This window comes from Pleurodeles waltl, chromosome 5 (assembly GCF_031143425.1).
Source record: "Pleurodeles waltl isolate 20211129_DDA chromosome 5, aPleWal1.hap1.20221129, whole genome shotgun sequence".
Classification (NCBI taxonomy): Eukaryota; Metazoa; Chordata; class Amphibia; order Caudata; family Salamandridae; genus Pleurodeles; species Pleurodeles waltl.
In genome coordinates this window covers 1,346,658,923-1,346,675,532 of record NC_090444.1, presented here as the reverse complement: position 1 = coordinate 1,346,675,532, position 16,610 = coordinate 1,346,658,923, and the positions used below count along the sequence as shown (strand labels likewise).

The window sequence follows — 16,610 nt, the reverse complement described above, 5'->3', positions numbered from 1 at the left end:
TATATTTTGTCTTGTAAATGTGTGGTATATTCTTTCGTGCTGTGTACTGTTGAGTGTCTGTCTTTTGAGGTTTCATTTACTGAGGGGTAGTTGTGGTTGTGTTGGGCTCATTATTAGTGTTGGGCTCATTTGGGAAGGGCAATGTCTGGAAAGGGAAGGGCAAAGACTATGAATGCCCAGGAGTTTAGAGGCTTCCTGTGGCTTCTGACACACTATCTGCTAAGCATGATAGCCAGTGGTGGATGGATGATACAAGACTACCCACACAGTAGCAGAAGAATAGGTGAGAGAAGGTGTGCAAACACATGCTTCACATGATCAAAATTGAGCGGATGGTCCACCAACTAAAATATCGCTCGGGCGGATGTGGTCAGCTGCGAGCGTGACCTCTTGGGCTACATTGCCATCGAAGTCAGTGGAGAAGTTGGTAGGTACACATATTGGTGATTAATTTCCTGAGTATCATTTGCCTATAAATGAGATGGGTTCATAGTTGGACTGCTCCACATAAGTGTTTGCACAAAAGAATCATGCCCCCTACGGAGTCCCACCTCCCACCTCGAGTCCCACCTTGAGATGTCCCACCTCAAGTTTACGCAGGCACATGGTCTAACAGACACTCACTTTTTAACACATGCTAGTATAATTGGCTATATAGGCCGCTATTAGGCCTATAACACGTGAACTACTACAGGCGCTCCACACTATGGGACACGGAAGACACCAAATCAAATGGTTATATAATGGAATCCCCTTAGACTGCCTCAAGCATAGATCGGAAATCGACATTAATAGGGCATTCACAGATGTAGAATGGTCATTTCCCTTACAATATCTGAAACAAACCTCCCCTAATACATGTTTCAAAGTCATTCAGTTTTCAATATTCCACAGAGCCTACCTCACGCCATATAGATTGAATTTGATCTTTCCATCGGCCTCAGCGTCCTGCCCACGGTGTCATACACCAAGTGCAGATCTAGTTCACATGCTGTGGTCATGCCTTCTCCTAGTGACTTACTGGGCCGAGGTGGGATTAACATTGTTAAGTCTGACGGGGAGTGATCACTGCCCCACATTGGCACATTGTATATTGGGCTTGTATCCCAGGCCCAAATCAGCTAAGGTAACCTCCCGCTTTGCGGACATGTCACTAATACCGGGCAGACATTTATCGACACGCCACAGGAAATCCTCATGTCTCCCCTCTATACACCAATAGAGAGAGGAGGTGGCAAAGTGGGGATTGGCAGAAAGTGCGGCAATCTGCTGAGAGGAATACATAGGATTTTGCAAACAGCCGATAGCTCTAGAATGGGACACTATCGTAGAAAAACTTAACACACAGGACAGTGAGGGAGATAGCACTCACTAGGACATCACAAGGTTTATCCACTGACATTAGACCTGGACCGATGCCCCACCATAGAACCTGTAACGTTACACCTTATGGATGTTGTGCCTGCACTGGTTCCAGACCCTAGGTAAAATTTTCCGACTACTTAGTAATTGGGACAGTCTACATGAATAGATTGCTTAAATTAACAAATCAGGTTCCCTATAGCTATTTTATGCGGTAAAACTCCCATGTCGCTACAAAGGATACACGTGTATTTCAGGCTGTTGTTAGGAGAGTGGGTGGGATAGTGGGTTTACTGTTGTGTTTTTAATCTATTCAGGACAATACTGTATATTTTATACTATGTTACAGCTTAGCTCAGGCCATATTCTGTGACACTATTACCACCTGTGTTCAATCACAAGCAGCACATCCTTATGTAACTGTAAAATGTAAAACACAATAAAGTTTGTGTTATAAAAAGAAAAAGAGTCATGCCCCCACTAAACTATGGGGCACATTTACCACTTTTGTGCACAGGGCAGCACCACAAAAGTTTTTGCTGTGCTGCCTTAAATCAAAATAAAAGGGCATGAATGTGCCATATTTATCACATATGATGCCTTCCTGTCCTTTTCACCTGTGCTGGTCCACAATGGGCTGCCATGTGCAAACCTAGCCATCCTGGCATCATGGTGCATTGTTGACACAATTGTATTTGGACAGGATGGGACACCTTCCTGCACAAAGACATTGAATGGAGGTGTTTGCCTTTTGCATTGTGTCCATTATAATGCAGCACACAGTACTGTAAAAAAACAAAGATAACTGTTGATAATCCTCCTCTTCTGGGTAGGCACCCAGTGATGGGGCCTTACATGCTTCACATTGTTAGAGAATCCTGAGAAAATGTAGAAAAACATTTCTTTTCTATTGTGTGGGACAGTAATTGCAATGGTAAACGTATAACTCCTAGATTTCGAGCATGTCTATACTGGGCTTTACACTGCCTTGCCTCACTCCATACAAATTTACATAATATCATCTTTGGGGCCGCACAGGACATGTATGGAAAATCCCTGGCATTATGCTGCACTGGCAGGTACTTATGTCAGCTTAGTTAATGAACAAGGATGGCCACTGTGTGATGCATATAGCAGAGTTATGGACATGTAAAGATACGAGAAAGGAACAGGGATATCACTACCTTGCAGAATGTCATATTTGAGTTCTTTGGGCTCCCAGAGCCAAGAACGTCAGCTACCCTTGGGACATTTTGAGAGGTGAGGACTTTCAACTGGTACAATAATCTGGCCACCGCATACATGTTGTGGCTCATCCAATGTATGCCAACTTCAATCTGCCTCATGAAATTGTGTAATTAAGCATGTCAAATGTGCATTTTGATTCATTACAACCTGAAGACTTACGTGGCCAGTTGCTATTCACATGTACTGTGGTTCACTTGCCCACAGTGTATGTGTTCAACAATCACAGTGCAATGGAGCCTGTTACGTCTGGTAGGTGCACCCGAGTCATACACAATTGGTGAGATCGAGAGCTTTAAGGACCCGGATGTTACCAATGAGTGTGACCTTGAATGCTCATTGTGTAGTGCAAGGATTGTGTGTGATGTAGCTTGCTATGTGCAATTCCATGTTCAATGTGCATCCCTAACACAGTAAACATATATCATATGAAGGTTAGTTTGGAAAGCTACATTAGAGTTTTCGATTGTGCAGTTGCATCTGACAAATGTCAGAGTGAATGTATTGCCAATATTTGATTGCCCACATGATAGGTGGGCTGACAGAGGAGCAATGACCAAAATTACATAATCAGTGAAAACATGTTGTAGTGGATTCTTATGTGAACATGGTTGGGGATGGAGACTCTTCCAAACTGATGTCAGATGCACAATTCTAACATAGTTGCTAACATTGCATTCTCTGTCCAGCTTGTTTGGATAGTCCACACAGGAGGGGATGAATGACACAACAGTAAGGGCAGGAATTATATGGGCTTTCTTTAGCAGAACATAAAGGCTAGACAGGGTGGCTTTGTGTGTGCTAGTAAAACTGGCCCTGCTGTATGCACCACAGGCCCATCACTATAAGTGAGGTTCTGGCAGGACAGAGGGACTTGTCAATAAGACCCTAAGTGTATCAAGCACGGGTGTCATTCCACAAATGGTAAGACATTTGAAGGCCCCACTCATGTTGTTTAGTGCATCATACTCCATAGTGGATACATGAACAGACCTTTGTACAGTCTTCTTTTCTGAAATGCCTAGGTGTGTCTGACCAGAAGCATGTCTGAATAGTCATCTAACATACCATTGACCAATCCACCTTCAGAATGTGTTGCACATAATACTCTTCGTTATTTGTACCAACCAGGATCACACTTTCAACAGAAATTGCTAATTACATTACAAGATGCCTGGGCAGATGGGACGTAGAGCATGCATGTACACACCGATCACATGGATGAGCTGAGTGCTGATGTGTAGCAGGGGTCTCTAGTTGGCAGTGGTTTGAACCCTGTCTAGGTAGGGACCCTCACTGTAGTCAGCGTAACAGAGCCACATAGCTAAGATAACCCCCTTCTCACTCCCTTGGTAGCTTTGCACGAGCAGTCTGGCCTGTCTCAGAGGCCCAACACTTATACTCGTTTCTGCCTTTGAAGTAGACAAACTTCAAAGGAACGTCTTTGTAGTGCTCAAGACCCTGCCTTTCCTACCCTGGCCCCAGACGCACTCCAGAAGGTTGGAGACTGCTTTGTGTAAGGACAGGCACAGGCATATTAAGGTGCAAGTGTTAGCTCCTCCCTCCATTATAGTCCAAAAAGACACATCAGATTATGCAGGGCACACCTCAGCTTCCTTTTTGTGACTGTCTAGAGTGAATTCACAAAGAGCCCAAATGTCATCCTGGCCCAGAGGTGTATTCCAGAGCCAGGCAGAGGCACAGAATTGTTAAGCAAGAAATGCCCACTTTCTAAAAGTGGCATTTCCAAACTTCCAATTTGAAACCCAACTTCACCAAAATTTTGATTTACAGGCCCTAGGCACACACTGGGCTCTGTACTAGGGAATTACTAGTTAATCTAACAATCCAATCATGCATAAACGAATTACCAATACAATTTGGACAGAGAGCTCTTGCACTTTAGCAGTGGTCAGCAGTGGTAAAGTGCCCAGAATCCTAAAGCCAGCAAAAAAGAAGTTCGGCACAGGATCGAAAGAGGAAGTCAGAAGTCAAAAAGACAGGGAAAGCCACGCCAAGAGCTGCCAGGTCCAACACTATCTGACACATAGGGACAGACACTAGGCTGTGTAAGCTATTACATTGGCTGCATGTAATGAGCCCTGGCATGCTCCACCATGGGATTACATGAGTTCATATAGGGGCTGTTTCTGAAATCTCTGTGTGATGTGAGTTAGCTATCTACCCTCCATTCTGAGATCTTATACCTACACGTGTCCTTGCCATATCAGGTACCCAATGTCATCACACAATATATGTACTTTGCAGACATTGCTCATCTAAGTTTGGCTGATGCCAATGGAATCCATGCCATTGCAGGATGCAGAAGGGATACTAATGATCAGTAACTATGACGTGTACCATACCAGGGTTACAGCACATCATTTATCCAAATCCTTCACTGTACTCATATGGCCATACATAGATGTACCAGGATGATGCAATAACATTGGACACATTTTGTTAAGCCTGGGGACGTTCACCAATTTGGTGACGGGAAATATTATGTGTATGTATCCTCACTATAACCTTTGGGTTCATTTTTAGGATTAGCCACTTGTGATGCGTGCAACCGAAATTAGGTTTCATGATGATTGACCCAGTTCCTAGTTACCTTTAGACTGCCAGTTTTTCATTCTGCTTCCACAGACAACATGAACCTGGAGCAGAAGAGGGCACACTACCTCTGGGCTGAATAGTACAGCCACACTGGGCTCGTAGGAAAGGCCTATAAGGCAATGGGTAGGAGATCTTCAGAGAAGGTCACCTCCGGGAAATGGTGCATTACGCCTGTTTGAGCACCTCTAATAGATTCTGGGGCATATTTAAGAGCACCTAGCACCACTGGAGCGCCACTTTTTGTGATGCTCCAGTGGCGCTTAGCACTGCTCCATATTTACAAGTAGGTGTAACACCACTTCTTTTGTGGCGTTAAGCTTTATTGTAAATATGGGCCCTTCTGCAGAAGGGCGTGCAATGGGTGTTGCAGTGGGCTTCCAACGCAACACCCACTGCTTTTTACACAGCCTCAGATTTATGAGTTGTCGGAAACCTGAGGCAGCGCTGCATTCTGCATCAACATAGAAAAAGCCTTCCTGCACATAAACAATCTAACCCCTCTATTCAGACACCCTTGCACTATGGTGCAAGGATGCCTGTGTTGGCGCTCGGCAGCTTAATTCAGTTCCAGTGCAGGGGGAAATGCAGGGATGCACATCTGCATTTCTAAAGTGGCGCAGTGCAGCACTGCTATTTTTGGCACAGCACTGCGCTGCGCCACTTTACCGTAAATTTGGACCTATGTTTTTTTTTCGAACTATACTTACCAAGGCTTGGCATTTAAGGGCATTTAAGAGACTCACTTGAAATTGGTTATTGGTAAGACGTGTGGCAGTAGTTACATATTGTGCTGGGCTTACAGTTCAGACAGTCTTAATTTCTCGTTAATACTATGACACGGTTTGGTTTATGGCGTTACTTTTCACTTGGGTTGTGGTTGGTGAATTTTGTGTTTTCTCACTAGGTGTATTGTGGACAAGCGATGCACGTATGGTGTTTGGCATGTTGCTTTTAGTGTAGTATTTAAATTATTTTTTAGCTAGGGCTTATGTATATGTTTTGTGGTTTGTACCAGCATTTTAGGTTTGCTTCCTTGTTGACACTAAGGGGGTCATTACGACCCTGGTGGTCGGTGGAGAAGCAGCGGTCTTACCGGCAACAGGCTGGCGGTAAACATTTTGGAATTATGACCATGGCGGTTACCGCCATGGTCATCTGCCACTTCTCCGTTCCGACCGCCAGGGCGGAGACGACCGCTGGGCTGGAGACTTGGGTCTCCAGCCCGGCGGCCGTCACAATACCGCCGGCGGTATCAGGACCCGGCTGACTGCCATGGATTTCATGGGGTTTGAAACCGCCATGAAATCCATGGTGGTAAGCACTATCAGTGCCAGGGAATTCCTTCCCTGGAACTGATAGGGGTCTCCTCCACCCCCCACCCCCACCCCGAGTCCTTCCCCTACACCCCCCACCACCCCTGCCACCCCCAAAGGTGGCAGGACCCCCCTCCCCACCGACCCCTAACATTACCTTACACATACACACTCGACATGCACGCAGACACCATCAACACACATACCTCCACACACATCAACATACATGCCAACAGCCACACACACAGTCATACGCACACACATCCACATTCAGACATACACGCACACATCCATACATACATCCATACAGACATACACGCACTCATTTTCAAGCACAGAACACCCCCGCATGCATACACGCACTCACACACACCCTCTACATACACACACGCACACCCCCATGCACGCACACAACACACAACACCCCCGCCCCCCTCCCCTAACGGACGATCAAGTTACCTGGTCCGTTGATCCTCTGGGAGGGGACGGGATCCATGGGGGCTGCTCCGCCGCCACCACACCGTCAACAGAACACCGCCACGCCGAATCACAGGACGTGATTCAGTGGGCGGTGTTCTGTTGATGTGGTGGTGGAGGTGGAGCAACCTCCACTTCCCCGCCGCCCGCCAGTATGGCTGCTGGCGGCTCTCCATCCGAAAAAGGACAGAGGGCTGCCAGCAGTCATAATACGCCGAGCATAAAACGCCACCACTGGCGGTCTTCAGCACGGCGGTCCCTCGGTGGGCTTGGCAAAAGACCGCCGAAGTCATAATGACCCCCTAAGTCTTGATGATGGTCCCGTGGACTGTGCGGCCAAGCGAGACCGAAACGTCAACTATCGGTCCTCTCTAACTACAATTAACCCAGCATATGGTGTTCTAGTTCAATGTTGGCAGGTAGGAAGATAAGGATGAATGCCACCTTGGACTTTTGATTATTATTCTTGATCGGTAGGAGGGTTTTGCACTTTTTGTTACCCCTGAGTAGTTTAAATAGGGAACATAAGGGTTTGTGAGTGAGGAAGTGCCAGTGCTATATCCCTCTAAATTCATGTTATTGTATATGTTGAAAAGACATTGAAAGTTTGACTCATCTATAAAAACGTGAAATTATTGTTTATATATTTTTTGTATAAACAGACATTTGTGTGTATTCAAAACAATATGCTATCAATTTGTTTTAAATTTTTTCTTTGTCGATATATTTTTCAAAACATTATTCTGATTTGCTCTCAGTTGGATCATTACGTTGACCAATTTAAATGCAATGAATTTTTGCATGTATAATTCCTCTTGCAACACTGTCTGTTCTATGCATTACACCTGAGGCACCAACTAAAAAGGACAAGCTAACACAAGCCAGGGATTACGGTGCACACCATTGTAGGTCAGAATTACCACCAGCTCCAGCCACAGCACAGTTTAGCTCCTTTGAGCAGATGATGCTAAAAGACGTTTCAGACCTAAAATACAGGGTTGCCAGGCTGAAATACAAAAAGGACACAGTGATCCAGCTATTGCAGGAAGTGAAGCAGGCTGTACAGATACCTTAGTTCTCCTAACCCTGCCTCCCAGTGAGCCACATGAAAAAATCTGCTCTTTCCCACATATATAGTTATTTTTAGGTAATAATGTTTTAATAGAAAAGTGTAGGATTTGTTAGTGTGGACGTTGTGTAGGTTTAGTATTTTATAGTGTTCTTGGTGGGGTAGGTACAATTTTAGCGGGTAAGAGTGTTGAGAGTTTTTGGGTGGGAGGCTGATGTGTTGTGTATGTATTATATATATATATATATAGAGAGTGTGCTAAGTTAAGGTTGTTTTAGAAGTTTTTAAGTTAGTGTAGGTTATATAGCATAATTTAGAATAGGTATAGTTTAGTTTTAGTAGGTTACGGTAGTGTAGCTAGGTATTTTTATTGGGCTCTGTTTAATCTTTCCATAAAATGTAATTTAAATCAACATAAGAGTCTAGCTCATATTTTCTGTGTAGGCGGTAGTATATTTGCCTACGTAATGGTAACTGCATGCATTTGGATTTGGTTGCTTTATTGTTTAGACATATGTGATTTGGTGAGATGCATAGGTGCTGGTGGTAGTTTGTCATATGGCTCAGTGTCAAAGGTAAAGACGGTTACTACTCAAACCCTGAGCAGGTGGGTCCATCAGGCCACTGCCCGTGCATATGCAGCTGTAGGGGAACCTATTCCTGCAAATGTCCAGGGGCTTTCCACTAGGGCAGTTTCCAGCTCTGGGGCTGAAGCAGGGGGATGTCCCTCTTGGAGATTTGCTGGGCTTGTACTTGGTCATCACCACATACTTCCCTCACTCACTATCATCTGTCTGTTTGTGAGGATGAGGAAGGACATTTAGGTTCTTTAGCAATGAAGTAATTCTTGTTTTTTGTTTTGTAATACACATGTATTGCTTTTCTTCTCTTTGGTGCAACCGTGTTTTCTGTCTGCTCGGGTACATCCTTGGATGTTAGGACTCAAACAAGGTGGACCCCATGAGAGGATAATGTTCCTGTTAATTACCGGTAAACTTCATTACTCAGATTAGAGGTACTAGTCCTCTTCCCTCCATCCCTAACTTCACTGTTAGTCACAGCTTGGTAACATAACAGAAGGGACACCTTCCTGAACAAAAAAAATCCTGAGAGGCATTTTCCTCTTTCTATGTGAGATGAACACATAGAAAGAGGAAGTAACGCAGACAAATAAAGTTATTTCTCTTCGTTATGCCTCACCTGTGACGGCGTCGTTTTTAGACTCATTCCCAGGTCTGCCAGTAATGCGCCAAAATTCAAGGGTGGATGCGTGGGAACACCCATGCTACACTCATGGAACGCCTTCCCAGGGCAGAGTAACGCAATGCAGAGATTGTTTTTGTCATGTTCAACAACCTGTTAGATCAAACATTGGATGGTTTTAAGTCTGCTATGAGTAGTGAATTTACAGTCTTATCAGATTTGGATTTGGATACTGGATGGCTCCTTCCTTTTCATCAGGAAGACTATTTTGAGGCCTGGACTTTCTCTTATCAACCTAATCAAATCTGGACGTTGTAGTCTTGGGCCCAGATTACTAACACTTTGCACCAGGCGTGCATTACTTTCGTTCAGCCAGACAGGTCATTTGGTCCTGTAGTTACTTGATACATTAGCTCTGGTGATACTGTGAAGCTAGTTCAGGTTAGGTAGGATATGAGTATTATGGTCAGATTATTGCAGTGGCACGACTGGTGCACAACCATAATATTGTTTCAAATATTGTGATTTCAAGATTATTGTGAGACAGATCATTAAAGGTAAGACTATTGTTTACATGTTTAATGTAATTATATAAAATAGGTTTTTAAATTCTTTAATTGTTTTATTACTTTTTGTGTTGTAAGTTATTACTTTAATGTTAATCATATGTAATAATGTTTGGTTTATTTTTGATTTGGTAATACATTTAAAGAGTATTTTTTATTTAATTTGAATGTATATATATTTATTTATTGGCAGGTGTATGGGTTTGTTCGAGAGTAGGGTGGGGAGAGTTTTAATACATATTTTATAAATGTGTGTAAATTGTTTATTTATTAGTTTTTACTTAATTATTAATTAGGTGCATTATTTTATTTATAGATTTTCCAATAGATAATTAAACTTGGCAATTGTTTTGAACTGTCAGTTGGTTAGATTGTTGATTATGAAGATGATTCATTGATTTAAGAAATGTATACACTCTTTTATACTTAATTGTATTATGTTTTAGTATTTTTATAAAGTAAATTTGTAGTATTTGTTAAGTTATTTTAACCTATTACTTTCTTCTAGTGTTATTTTTAATTGTTGAGTTTTGGTATTTTAGTGTAGTTTTGTGAGAAGTGTTTTATACACGTGTGTGTGTTTAAATGTTTCTAATTGGTAAACACTTTTTAATATTATTTTATTTATAACCATGGTATTAACTGTAAACTTAATTTTCAATTAGTTACATACATTATATAATGTTAAAATAGAACGTATTAAAAATCATTGTTCAAATACAATTTATGTTTATTTGGGATTTATATTTATATTATTGTTATTATTATTATTATTATTACTATTATTATTATTGTTGTTACTATAACATTTAGGAATGGGAATAGTTAATCTGACCCTTTCAAAGATCAACACTTTACCTACTGTAAGCAAACATTTTGGAAATGGTACTAATACTATTAATTTGTGTATGTGAAGAGAGAGCCAATATTTGCAAAACACATCTCAAGTCCTACTGGGAGAAAAAGGTTTTACATCTTAAATGGATACCTTTTTAGGTCATTCTCAAAGGTGCATCACCGCTTCATGGTCTAGGTTGAGTATCACAGATTTTACTTCAGGGCAATGGATTGTTTCCAGGGCAATAACTGGGATAATCCTGAAAGGTATTGGGTCATTCGACCAGGAATTAATCTTAGATGCAGAGCAACCTATGCACAGTAGGAGGAATTCAACCTTGTTTGAAAACTGTCTATTCAAATGTCTAGGGCTTGCAGGTAGGCTTTAAGATTTACAATATCACCACAATGGCTTGAAATAGTGTCCTACTTGCACCATGGATCAATTGTTTCATTACAGGTTGAAAAGACTGGACAGTATGGAGTAGCAGACTTGTATTTAGTTGAATTGTGTAAGATGTGAGGCATTTTAAAACAAGTTCATTTATTTATACTTATGTCTTTAGCCAAGACAGAGAGAAAAAAATCCACTGTGTTTAAGGTTCTTAACAGGTTTAAGTGCACCAACCGACAAGCATTGTCACTGCACATGAGATGCAGAGTAGTGTCTATTACCTGAAATAATTACTGCATCAGTCCTGCATCAATACCGCACTTTAGTCTGAAGATTGAATGCCAGGGGCCAGAAGTTTGAAATTAGCAATGTGAGGGGATAATTGGAACACATATGTTTTCTTATAGGAAATGTGAGTTTTAGGGCTGATGTTATGCTAGCAAAATCATTTGGGTCCACATTTGATTTTTTTAATGCACTGGAAATGTGATAGATTTTCAGAGCTGCTGGGTAAATTCCACGTGTCAAAGGTGAATCTACAGTTTAAAGCAGAGGATTATTCCACTTGGACCATTAGTTAGCAGTACAGCTGTGATAAAACTGTCAGACTGTGAGGACGGTTTGATATTAGAATCGGTGAATACCATTGACGTCCAAATGGGTCATTTGAGAGTTAAGCAAGGTAGACAGACATAGAAGATGGTTGTAAGGCTTTTCTTTTAAATTTTAGGCTGATATTTACCAATTTGCCATGAGTTCCACATTGGTTTTGGTGGTAAACTCCCTAGCACAAGGTATGGATGTGACAGACATGAAATGTATGTAGTGGTTTATGAGGAATCAGTCAAAATTCAATGCTTAAATCATGATATCTTACAGTCAGTGATTTGAGTTGTTCAAGTTTATTTTAGGATTTCTAAGATTCCTGGGAGAGAGTTCTTCAGCATCTCATTATTTATCCAGTTGTGGCATGCCGTGCTTACTTTTATTGACATGTTTTGAGTAACAAGATACATGTTTTTTCATAGTGAATTCCATTTGCACTGATTGTGCAAAGTTTCTCCGCTTAGTGATTTTGTTTGCACACACCATGCAAAGTTCACAAATAAAACATGAAAAGGCAGCTCTGGGACTCTGCACAGGAGTTAGAAGGGAAACAAGGGGCTGATCATGGCAACTAGTGGAATGGAGCCACTGGGCATCTGTCCTCTAAAAACCGGCAAAGGCCTTGGCCAAAATGTTCTCCTTCCACGCGACTGAGATTAACCTGTCCCATTGTTGTGCTTTAACTGGCACTTTATCAGATTTGCATGGCCTTTACCTGAACTACGTACTATGGCATGCGCCCCTTTCTTGGCAGCTATTCCCTGGTGATTAGAGATTGCAGACAGCTCTGAGTGCATCCTCCAGGATGTTTCGAGCAAAAAACATGATTACGTAAACTTTATATATCTGTATATGGAGGCTGTGGGGTAGGAAAACTTGTCAGAACTATCAATATAACACTTGCACTAAGTGGCAAGTGATGAGCATTGACAGCTTCAGAATGTGAAAGATATCAAGATTAATTTTAAAGCTATAATTATTAGTGTTGAAAAGGTGGTTCTGTATTGTATACTCACACACTTTATTAGTGTTCTATATGTTACTGTAAGCACAAGCTGAAAACTGCATTAAAACAGAATATGTGATATTGTAATAAATATAATTAAAATGACAAGAGAATTATATCTCTATTTGCCTGGCTCCAGACTCTGTTTTTGCTTCCTTTTTATTAGGGTCGAACCTGCAAGTGCATGCGCTAGTGCATGTGTTCTCAGTTGTGAGAGTCTGCTGTGTCAGAAAAGGGCTTGGAGCCTGCCTGTCGCTCGCCATTTGTTGGTTTGTGTGGCACTCTTTTTTACAGTCTCGCAATTCATCAAGGCACGCCTGGCATCCTTTCCGTTTCTCTGTGTAGAGCAGGGATCAAGCACTAATTGAATCAACTTAATTAGTGCCCGTCAGCTGCTCCCGATGTGATTGAGGTACTATTTGTTCTTTTTAACTTCTAGTGCCCCTTTAACTAGAAGGCTTGAGACAGGGAAAAGCATGCCCAGCAGGACAAACAAAATTGCAAAGTTTTATTTTTTAAAGTTAACTTTTTTATTTTGCCAAGTGGTTTTTTCTCAGTTTCCATGTATGTTTTCTTTTGTTTTTGCTTGTGAGTGCTGTTGTTAAAAGATGACACTTAACTTGTTATAAATATGAGAGACCTATTGCATTGCAAATGCTTGTTATATTAGTCAATACCTTTTTGCCATAGTGGTTACGTTTTTCCTTTAGTTTAGCTGCTTATATTGGTAGTATGTTTCTATTTCTGCTTTTCGCCCCACCCTTTCCCTTTGATTTCTGTTGTCTCTGTTCAGTGGTGTAAGGGTTGGTTTTAAGAATTCTCCTCCACATGATGCCATTTCATGCCTGTGATGGAATGAAGGCATGCCAAAGGCACACCTTAGCACATCTGGGCCTATCCAAAACTAGATAAAGACCCAGTTCTGCCATTCTGTCATTCTGGTCCTGAGAATCACACACAGCAAAAAGATTTTGCTTCTGCACAGGGACACAGCTATCAATGGTGCAACAGGTGCAGTGCCACTGAGACCTACTGTTGTAAGGAACCCTGGGCCTGATTCACAAAGGTAAATTTAGACCAAAAGTCTAAGTATAGACCAAAAGTCTACATTTACACCAAAAGTCTACCGTTACTCCAAGCAAAGTTATACTTTGGGTCTAAACTAAGACTTTGCTCTAAGTTTACCTTTGTGAATCGGGACCTTAAAGTCTAACTCTACTCGTGGTAAAGTTAGACTTTTGGTCTGAGTTTAGACATTTGGTGTAAGTTTAGACCAAAAGTCTAAACATAACCCAAAAGTCTAAATTTACACATAGTAAAGTTAGACTTTGGTGTAAATTTAGACTGTTGGTCTAAGTTTAGACCAAAAGTCTAACTTTACTACAGTAGAGTAAAGTTAGACTCTAAGGGCCTGATTCACAAAGGTAAACTTACACCAAAAGTCTAAGTTTAGTCCAAAAGTCTAAGTTTAGACCTAAAGTCATACTTTACTAAGAGTAAAGTTAGACTTTTGGTCTAAGTTTCGACTTTTGGTCTAAGTTTACCTTTGTGAATCAGGCCCCTTGTTTCTGTTACTACCCAACCAGTGGGGTGGAATGCCCATTTGCCTTGCTTGCATTATGGCCCATGGTACCCTTGTTACACCACTTCCACAGCACAGGGCATCAACTTAAAATTGGTAACTAGACAAAATCATCTTTTTGCTCTCTGGACCTTCTAAAGGGAAAGGGTAAATTAATTAAGTTAAAGACACAATCCCACCTCTAAGCCTTTGTTTAGTGCGATACAGGCTGGCTTTCACAATGCCATATCTCTTAATTAAACAAAGCTGGTAAGCTAAGGCTGTACTTGAATCTAATTGACTATACCTTTTACCTATCTCATAAAACTCGCTTTAACCATGGTCCAACTTTATCCTATATGAATCCTTATCTACTGGTTACGGTTACAATATTCTCCACGAAGATAATGACTATAACCTTAGATGGGGTGAGGTTGAAATCATGTTAAGAACTATCTACAAGCTACCGTGTTTAGCAGACCCACTTCAGACAACTATGAATGGCCGAGCATTCAAATAATTCTCACTCCGAATACTCCAACAATGATGTATAAATCTAAAGTCTTCTAGGATCCAGTAGTTCATTTATTAAATCCTTCATGGACACTGCTACTACGAGGGATTTAGCTTAGGTAACTTTAAAATCTATGATAGAATACATACGTGAATGTAACCTTTTTTTGGTTAACATACAGAACCATACCCTTCACTGAATTTTATTCCATCTTAAATTCTCTCTGCTATTGGACATTATTCAAATTATCTGACCCTATAATGTATTTAATAAATCTAAAAACACCAGTTCATGTCCCTCACTGCATACATTAAACGTCAAAATTGGTCTAAAACCATGCCTGAGAGCTTCTTGGAAAGTTCCAGGGACATTGATTTTTACTGATAATTCTATAGGCCATATTGAATGCATCATCCTTTTAATAGACAAGTGGTTCTTAACCTAGGTTCAGAGAACCCCTTGGGGTCCACAACACCTAACCAGGTGGTCCGCAGCCATTCAGACAATTACACGATTTAGAAGATTATTATAGTTTGTATACAAAATGTATAATTAAACATTTTAAATGCTATGTAAATATGAAGGAATTTGCAATTGGTGGCAAAAATTACATTGCATTCTTATCTTCATTCTGAAAGCAGCAGAAGTACAACAAGCAGACTCTAGCATGGACAAGTGGTGACCTCAACTATGAGCAGAAAGGTTTCACTGAGCAAAAAGAGAATACATTTTGTCTGCCAGAGGGTCAACATAAAAAAGAGAAACACTGGTTTTCTGAATAAAGATACCAAAAAGCTCTGCAGTCTTTCTTTATAAAAATATCAACAAAAATAATGAATGTCGCCCAATTGATTTATATTTGACTATTGAGCAAAGGCTTAAATTCTGTACAGTCTTTACCAAATACTGATTTCTTTTCACAAGCAAGAGTACATACCTTGGTCTCCGAAATGCTATTCCGTATTGCTGGCAAGCTAGGCCAACCGTGGGTGTATACACGACTGGCATGAATCTTTCAATATCCGATGTCAGCACTCTGTAGAAAAGCTTTTCGTTTCGATCCTGAAGTCCCATAAGTAGAATATATCTGTGAAGAGTGAGTAAAATTAAACTATCAGGAAAGTAAATGAACCACAACACTGTAAACGTCCAAAGAAAATGAAAAAATGATTTTATTTTGATTTTTCCTTTAAACTACCTTACTACTCTATACGTGCAGTTCACAAACTTAACAAACGAAAATCAGAGTTGAGGCCCTAGAGAGTTAGGGGCATATTTTCAAGCCCCTAGCGCCAGCAGAGTGTCACTTTTGCGATGCTCCGGTGGCGCTGTGCTCTATGCCATATTTACAAGGCGGCACTAAGCGACTTTTTGTGGCTTAACGTAGGCTCGTAAATATGGGCCCCTCCCATGCAGTTTTCTGCGGCAGAGAGGGGTGCAGTGGGTGTTGCTGTGGGCGTTCCATCGCAACACGCTTGCTTTTGACGCTGCACCAGATTTACAAGGAATTGTAAATCTGAGGCAGTGCCAAAAACAAACGGCACCCTGGGAGGTGGCGTTAACATGGCACAACAAGGAGAAATGCTTTTATTTCTCCTTGTTTTTGCTTTTTCTATGTGTGGTGCATTCTGCAGCACATATAGAAATGACAAATTGCTATTGTAGATTGTTTATGTGCAGGAAGGGAGACCTTCCTGCACATAAACAATCATTCCCTTCAATGCAGACACCCTTGCACTATGGCGCGAGGATGCCTGCGTTGGCACTAGGCAGCTAAATGTGGTGCCAGCACAAAGGGAAACAGAGGGGTGTGCTGTATTTTTGTAAATACAGAGCAT

General features: G+C 41.3%; 1 protein-coding gene across 1 annotated transcript in view; it reads right to left on the bottom strand.

Moving 5' to 3' along the window:
* Window positions 1–16,610, bottom strand: part of ME1 (malic enzyme 1) — a 1,525,515-nt gene that overhangs the window by 1,165,867 nt on the left and 343,038 nt on the right. The window contains exon 3 of the mRNA XM_069235609.1: window positions 15,710–15,859. Within this exon, the coding sequence (XP_069091710.1) occupies window positions 15,710–15,859 (150 nt within the window). The remainder of the gene's footprint in view (window positions 1–15,709; window positions 15,860–16,610) is intronic.